The sequence below is a fragment of the Oxyura jamaicensis genome, chromosome 10 (assembly GCF_011077185.1).
Source record: "Oxyura jamaicensis isolate SHBP4307 breed ruddy duck chromosome 10, BPBGC_Ojam_1.0, whole genome shotgun sequence".
NCBI lineage: Eukaryota > Metazoa > Chordata > Aves > Anseriformes > Anatidae > Oxyura > Oxyura jamaicensis.
The window spans coordinates 8,428,680-8,437,367 of NC_048902.1; the positions used below are offsets into that span (position 1 = coordinate 8,428,680).

Genomic DNA, 8,688 nt, shown 5'->3' on the forward strand with positions numbered 1-8,688 from the left:
CTAGAAATATATTTTCCACTGACTAAATTACAGAATGGCTGAGATTGGAATGAACCTCTGGAGATCACCTAATCCAACCTCCCTGCTCAAAAGCAGGGTCAGCTACAGAAGGCTTCCCAAGACTACATCCAGTAAGGTTTAGAGCATCTTCAAAGATGAAGGTTGCCCACAGATTCATTGGGGAACTTATTCCAGTGTTCAACCACCCTCACAGGAGAAACAAAACAAACAAACCCCACCACTTTTAGACGCTCCTGCCCAAGTCTCAAAAGGTCTCACCTCCACAGGGACAGGTGAGCTACAAAAAAAAAAAAAAAATGAGATGAGGGCCTCAAAAACTGCTTTCTGATATCTGGAACAGCTTGAGCAGTATGAAAATCCAAAGTCAATTTCTGTCTCCTTAAGCCATCAGGCCATGAGAGAATATTACAACAGTAACAAAATTGCTCTGAGGACTCACGTTACAGAAAGCTGTCCCCAAATACTCCCTTTCTTAAAGGCTCTTCACAGATGTTAAACAGAGACTGAAGCGATACTAAAAGAAACTGAAGTTACTTGTTTTAGAGCACAGAGAGCAATTTGTTGGATTGCTCTAAGTCATCCCTACCAATCTGAAACCCCAGGTTACCTAAGACTGGCTTTTAACAACCTTTTCAAAGCCCAGGATTTTAAGATAACGTTATTATATTACATAGGCATCTTGATAGTATCAGCAAGACAGGACAGTCTTAGATGTCTGTTACAGAAAAATAAAAAGTTTATCTGTTACTGAAAAGGTTTTATAGTGAACTGTCAACTGCAGGGTATACATTTTGAAAAAAAAGTTTTAAAACTATGCTATGGACACGAAACATAACCTCTTGTTTAAAATGAGAAATCCTACATCAGAAACATGTTTCCATTCAAGCAACTCCAGTGAACAAAGGGACAGAAGATGAAAAAGTTGCGGGAAGACAGTTAAATATTTACCATCATCATCTTTGTTTTCGAGTGGAACACTCCATGCAATTAGGTTCCTTGCTGTACGTCCCTCTTCTGCAACTATTTTCCTCACTTTATCATGGCTATTGGAGCGCTGGAAAGAAGCCTGAAAACAAGAAATACAGGAACAGAAAATGTGTGTGTATGTATATGTATACAGGTTTAAATTTTTGTTTTGGTATGTTAATTTCATCCAGTATGTGGTTAAACCATTCAGAGTTTGCAGATAACTTATTTTCACTAATTGTTCAAAATGTACTTGTTTTCACAACTGTTTTTCTATCTGATAAGCAGTCTGATTCATCAAGATGACATGGGTTCCTACCCCATTGCTCAGAACGGGTGTCTACGCCACAGGCTGGTTTTTTGTTGCCTCCATTTAGTCTCCATCATCAATGCTGTAGGAACATCACAGCAGACTTTAAAATGCTTTAGCTACCTTAAGTTAAATAGAACTAATTAATCAAGAAAAAAGCTGCATAATACCAAAATACATGTGCTAGGTGACTGAAAAGAGCCTGAAGACAGGCACAGGATTTATGAGAACCATCTGAAAATATATATATATATAAAAAAAAGCTTCTGTTTCAGAGAAGACAAGAACCTAGAAAGTATTTCCTGGCAACTACAGTCAGCTGTTTTTACTAGAAAGCTGCAGCTGTTCACAGAAAATGAGAGGCGCTGAGGATGAACTTTGCTTACCTAGGAAACACGTTCGTTGCACTTGAAAAAGATACCATCATGAGATTATTGAAACCAAACATGTTAAGAAATATTTGTATCTGCTGACATATGCCAACTAGACAAAATCTTGCCTCTTCTAAACTGCATCAAGTTATTCCTCAGCAGTTAATCTGAAACAAAGCCAAGCTACATACCAAAATATGAAGTCTATATACAGTGATAGCACAAAGCCACTGAGCAACGTATTTTTAACACTGACAAACTTACACAGATCTAAAGGTTATTTTATGCACTAACAGACTGTATACTGCACTAGTCAGAAGATGCATTCCTCTTTTCACTCTTACCATCACGACTCAAGCCTGCAAGCACTTTGTTATGCACTTGTACTAGCACATCTTTAGAAAGAAAATGCAGTAAAAATGAATATAACAGGTCAGTAGTTATAATTTATCAGGATGGTAGAAAATGCAATAGAAACAAAAAGCTACTTTTACTTGAATGCTTATTTAGCGACATTAGGCTAGGTTTCTCTCATTCGGATGCCCTCAATTGCTCATTTCGAAGCTGCAGTGTGCCACCTAGTGCCCCACAGAACCACCCTGAGTTACTACTGCGTAATAATAAAAAAAACACAGCAGAACTATTAAGTGAACATCTGAAAAAGGCGATGAATAAAAAAGCAAATAATATGGTTTGATCCAGAGAAACTCAAGCAAAGCACATAAATAAACAGGATCTACACTATAGTGGTTCTAGTCTATTCTTGTTCTATATAATTCCCTTTCTCACTAGGAAGTTTTACTAAATGTCCATTCCTTTGAATCAAGTTTGTTTGGGGTTTTTATTCCCTTGTTGTTTAACAAGAAACTTTTCATCACCACAGAGTTAAAGACTCATAAATATCATATAATTGTATTAAAATCGGCTTAAACTACTGTATAAATCTCTGATATAAATACCTATGGTACCTTCACAACTGAGTCAAATAATTTTGATTTACCTTAACTGTCTCTGAAATGCACCTGTCTTAAAACAAAATAAGAATGTTCAAGCTACATTTTGCATTAATTTATCCTCAAGTAAAGAGAAATCCACTCTCCTTACTTGAAAGCAGAGCTAATCTATAGCATCCTGCTGCCAAAAATGGGGTAAATATGCATATAAATATTTCCTCATTTACTGGATCTTTTGAATCCTCCACCAGCAGGCAACGTTCACTCTGCTTGATCTCTACAGCTTTCCTACATAAACCTACTCATTCTTGCCATACACAGAGAATTTAAAACCATTTGAATTTTCTTTTCTTTCCCATTATTTTTATGCTGTTATTTTCCATTCCATTCTCCATCAGTCCTCCCATCTTCCAAGCCTATTATCTCTACCCCTTTAGTCTTCTCTCACCTATTTTGCGCATCTCAGACTTCAAGTTTTCTGAATCTGAGCACCTAGGGTTTTCTTTTCAAGACTGTCTCCAACAGATTCACATCTTTCTTTGAGACGCTAAGTCCAAAAGCAGATACTAGTACTTCAATGAGAAATTTTTAAGTGCTAAAAACTGTGCATAGATTGTTTATATCTTACATGTGATAATCCTATTTCAACATCTCAGAATGATTTTTTTTTTTTTCCATATATTATCTTTTCATTACTTATGATATAATCACAACAGGTATGTATAGCATACTGTTGTAATGTGACTTACCATCATGTTATAGCCTTCCTCCATGTCAACAGGCTCATTTATTATGTTTTTGGATGACCCCATTGAGTTTTCATATCTGCGTCAAAATAAATGCAGTTGATCAATTTTACTTAAACCAACTCTGAAATTAATTTTAGCTTCTTAGCAGCATTTATGTCAAGGACATCTAACGAACATTTTAACATTTTCAGAGGACAGTTATTGTAGAGTATTTGCATAGCTCCTTAATAAAAGCAGCCCAAGAAAAAAAAACTAGAAGAGAATGATCCCACTGGAAAAAAAATGCATATGTAATAAGATAGTAAACAGTACAAAGAACTTTATGGGGCTTCAAAACACATCACTGCACAGACTGCTCAAGAATAGTGGAAGGCGACAATAATCTTTCCTGTGACAGAGGACTGGGCAAACTATAGGTTCAAAAAGAGAAATTAATCAGAGATACTGAAAATTCCTATCAGGTAATTAGCAGTGAAACAAAGTAAAACCAAAAACTTCTGTTCTAAAGAAAAAATAATTGACAGTTCCTATAAAAGTTCATTATGATCAAGTAAATAATTTTAATCCAGTATTGAACAAGGAAACCACTGACAAAAATGGAGAAGTACATTGGATTAAATGTTTATAGGTTTATCAAAAAATCCACAATTGCTATAACAATGCTAAAATAAAACTAAATCCGTGCCTTCAGGGCTGAAATAAATCTCAGCCAGCTCCTGATTAGTGCAAAAACTCTCCTGCAACACTGCTTACATATTCTTAAGATTCAGATGCTAAACAACAGTTAAAAGCACTTCTGAAGTTCTAGAAATTAGATCAGAGAACAAGATTAACCTTTTGCCAGATCCCAAGGGAGATTTTGTTATCAGTTATTATTGGTACTGCCCTAACGGGGCTGTTCCCTTGCTCTCAGATTGAAGCTTCCCCTCCACATGTTGCTAAGTTTTCTGTAAGCCAACAGCCAAAACCCATGCCCACAAACAGCCAGTAGTTAGGATCTGCGCTTGTTTGCACGCCTTAAGACAGCCTCCTGAGCTTAAGAAAACACTGAAATAATCCGCCCGCATTTGGTTGAAGGAAGCTGAGTTTTTGAAAACAAAGTCCTGTTGTATTTCAGCATTACTTAAGACATGAGAAGCAAAAGGAGCCTTCAGCCCCGAGATGTCTCAGCAAACCGCTTTTGACCACCGAACTTCACTTGATTATAATCAGGGTGTAATAAAAGCTGGCCACATCTAGGTACGTATTCAAGGGAAAAAGTCGGGGCCCACGTAACTTCCAGGAGTGCAGTGCACTTGGAAATCACACGAACACAAATCTGTATTTAGAAGGAACGTGTGCAGGGAAGGGAGAAGCTCACAGCGAGAACACTGAAGGTTTACGGCAATATCACGCCGGGAAGCGGGGTTTTCCCTCAGGCTGAGGGAAGACTCAGCCCCCCCAAGGTCCTCCTCAGGCCGGGCAGCCGCCCCTGCCTCCCCTCAGGCCGCACTGGGGCAGCAGGGCCTGGCGCTCCCCCAGCGAGGCGCCCCCCGGCCGGGCCGCCCCGAGCAGGCCGCCCCCTCAGGGGCTCCGCGGTTGCCCGTAGCAACCGGCCTCGGCGGGTCGGGGGGGGGGGGGGCTGGCCCGCCGCCATCTTGCCCCGCCGCCGCGCCCCTCCCCGGCCCGGCCGCGCGCTGGGGCACTCACGCTCTCCGCCGCGCCGCGCCGTCCCGCCGCGGTGACGTCATCGCCGCCCGCCGCCTGTCCGCCCGCCCGCCCGCCGCCCTGCGTGCCCTGGGCCCCCCCCCCCGGCCCCCACACACCACCCCCCCCCCCCACTGCTGCCGACCGCGCATGCGCCGTCCGCGCCGGTGAAGGCATTGCCCTCACCTGGCTGCCCGCACCGAGCGGGCGGCGGGCGGCCCGTCAGGGAGCGCTGAGGGGCCGCTGGGGCCGCGCTGCCGGGTCCGTCGGCGCCAAGCCCGCTCCTCCTGGGGGACAGGAGAAGCAAATCTGTGGGCATCAGTGAATAATCGTGTAATGCCCTGCGCGTACAGGCAGCACGCATTGCACCCTGGGGTTTGACACTGTCGGGGCACCGGGCTTGAAGGCACGGAGGGTTCAGGTCTTCGGAGATCCGGGGCCTGGGCAAGAGGGCTTGTGAGGAAATGTTGGACAAGGGGACTATTTAGCCAAAAGGGAAGGCAAACGGGGAGCAATAGGAGTGTCCAACATGTAAAAGTATGGTTAGGAATGATCCATTTCCTGGGGGATAGGAATGACGAGAAGTAAGAGGCTTGAATTCTAACTGGGACGATTTAGGTTTCCATCTCTAAAACAACACCGATAGCTCAAGCATTGGTAAGGATAGCACAGGAAATTGCACGTGCCTCAGCTGCTGTCACAAGGAGCGCAACCACCTCTCAGGAGTGACACACATAACTGGTCCTGCACTGAGAGCTGAGCCAGATGGCCTCTGGAGGTCCCAGCCCAGCCCTGACACGGTCCTTCGATAACAAGCTCGTTTGTTGTTCCCAGGCAGCTGTCTGAGTGTCCCTAGCTGCCACTTTGGTTCCCTGTAGTTGAGCTCAGCACCATGGTACAGGGCTTCAGAAGCCTGTGACAAATCCCGGTACCCTGATTTGATGCCAAATCAGATACCGCATCAGAAGTGTCCTTTCATAACATATTTGTTCACATATTATTAACTGCACTAAGTGCAAAGAAGTAGAAAAATAGGTCTGTAAAGTCTGCAGAATCTAATATACTTCAGGATAATTTGTGAAGGAGTTATTAAACAATTAGAATGCTCACAATGTTGTATTTGGGTACTACTAAAGCAAATGATGGCCATTTTGAAATCCAAGCACATGGCACTTAAACACAATCGTCTTTATAATTAAATTGTTGCTTAGGTTGGTTTTTCCCTTACCTAAATTCACCTGTTAAAAGCCAGCAACTTTTAAAATGGAAGATGGAAGGATAATCTTTGCATGCAGCTCTTAGATACAATTCATCATCTTACCTACAGCTTATAATGTTTACCTGTGATGAAAACAAAAATATGTCAAAATTGGAAACTGTCTAAATTCACTACTGTGAATACACTTATTCTGAAAGAGTATAAATGAATTGCAATAAAGAAAATCACAGCTTATACAACTTGAATAGTGCTTTATAAAATTACAATGTGGAAGTGTAAAAAAATTGTAGTGAACATGAGGCAGATAGCTTCACCTGCAGGAAACAGCTGTTAAGGAACAGCACTTTGCATTGCTGGACAACTGCTCTCATGCTGACAGTTTAAGAGGAACACATTTACATTTGTTGATGTCTTAGAGAAGAAACTGTATCATGGCTTCAGGAGGCACAAATGAGCCAATGTAGTGGAAATCTGTGTTGAACGTGATCTTCTAACATTAACTTGTTTGACTGAAAGAGTAGCTCCAAACAGATTTGTGAAAGACTGTATGTAATTTGGCTAGAGGGAAGGAGAGATTTGTCAGAAAAGTCAGAAAGTTCAGCATATAAAAAGCTTTTTGTATGACATGACTTGCATTCTGTTTTTAAAATAGCATCACTGATACTCGCTTTTTATTTGCAAGTTACAATAGCAATGCATTTGCTATGCACTTGGTTAAAAATACCAAGAGAATGTAAGGCCCTCTTTCATTTTCCTTCATCCTTACCAGAACAATCTCAAATTTATGATATGGTCAACTGAGTGCTAGGAAGTGTCTGGACTGTATTTTGACACAGGCAAACTACAGAGTGAAGAATATGATTTTCTCTGCTCTCCTTCTTGCTGAGCTTCAGCAAGTGGTGGTGGGGTGTTGTTTTTTTTCTTTGTTTGGCTGGTGGTTTTGCTCGCTATATTATTCCAGCTATTCTTATTTCCTTCTGCTATCTTCAGCCATCTTGGCATGTGAACATATTGTTAATAAACTTGCTCTTTGCACATCTATATTGAATCTGCTCTTTGGAGGCTGTTACGGTTGTTTAGGCACAGATATGTATAATCTGATACACTTGTCAAGCTTTGAGATATGTAGCAAATACTTTTTCTGGAGTGTTAGTAATGCACTAGGCAAAGAAGACAAAGTATCTTCAGTGCTATTTTTGGAAACCAATCAAATCTTAGTTTTGTTTTGATTGCTTACAGGATTTGCTTTATCTACACAAACCACAAGCAGCCTGGCTTCATTCACACTTTGTATATGTGATTCCCCTAAATACCGTCGGGAAATTTGACATCTAAACCAATAAAGCATATTAGACTTAAGTCACTATTAGATTTTTTTAAAATAGAGAGACATTTTTATATGGGCAGGAAATTGCAGTAACACATTTACTGATTTATTACACTATTGTAGTCTCACATCTCCTAAATGAAGTGTCTTAGCTCTTTGCAGTTAATAGAATTTGAGGTTAACCAGGGAGCAGTACATGGCCATCATCACCGAGGATGAGGGACAGTACAACAGACAAAGCTCCATTAATTGAGGGCTCTACTTAAACACGTCAACAGCTCCCTTTCTGGAATTCCAGATAAGCTGGTATCGCTTCTTTCTGTTTGAAAGTGGACTTCCAGAAACAGACTAATCTTGAAAGGAGAAGTAACAAATCCAACATCAACCTTACGCAAATCTCAGTTAAACCACTGAGAGTGATTGATTTGACCTCAGTGGGCTCTGGATCTGAGCAAGCCCAATTTCATGTGACATCTCTTGGTTACAACATTCCTGCAGGGGCCCCCTGCTCATTTACTGGACATATTTTTAGTTTCCCTGAGTGGTAAATGAGATTCAATTTATTTTACAGCTTTTCTTTCTATTATCTGTGCTGCACAGTTATGAACATCTGTATTGATCCACCTTGCTAACTCATTTATAATGTCTTGCTTCCTTTTCACTTTGTGTTCTAAGTGTGACTGTGAGTTCAGGCCCACACCAGGAGCAAGCTCTCCTCCTCTCTGAGAGAAAATTCACACTGCCAGTGTCTTGATGATCTTCACTGCGGCAGAGTTTAAAACAGCCCCGAGCTCTGACAAAATCCACTCCGGCCTGCCAGCGTTCACCGATGCCTGAGCCGAACCACTTTCTGAAAGTGAGAAATTACCGACCTGTGCTGACAGCACTTGGTACCTTCCGCTGCCGCGGCACAAAGGGACGCCTGGGCGGGAGAGGCAGGACAGAACTTTGCGGCCCCGGCCCCACGACGTGCCCGACCCCACCGCCGGCACCCCGCCTAACAGGCCCCGGCTTCGGCCGCCCTCTGCCCGGCCCGGCCCCCGCCGCCTCCCGGGCCCGGCCCCCAGCCGGGGGCAGGCGGCGCCC

General features: G+C 42.3%; 1 protein-coding gene across 4 annotated transcripts in view; it reads right to left on the bottom strand.

The window, feature by feature from the left end:
- SCAPER (S-phase cyclin A associated protein in the ER) overlaps positions 1-8,584 on the bottom strand; it is a 163,784-nt gene extending 155,200 nt beyond the window's left edge. The window contains exons 1-4 of one of the 4 annotated variants that reach the window (XM_035335866.1): positions 8,410-8,584; positions 6,285-6,397; positions 3,371-3,446; positions 970-1,087 (exon numbers count right to left, since the gene is read on the bottom strand). In XM_035335866.1, coding sequence (XP_035191757.1) covers positions 970-1,087; positions 3,371-3,433 — 181 coding nt within the window. In that variant the 5' untranslated portion in view covers positions 3,434-3,446; positions 6,285-6,397; positions 8,410-8,584. Of the gene's footprint in view, positions 1-969; positions 1,088-3,370; positions 3,447-4,493; positions 4,616-5,059; positions 5,102-6,284; positions 6,398-8,409 lie in introns of those variants that run through there. The other 3 variants (XM_035335865.1, XM_035335867.1, XM_035335869.1) reach the window with 3 other exon arrangements.
- Between the last annotated feature and the right edge of the window lie 104 nt (positions 8,585-8,688).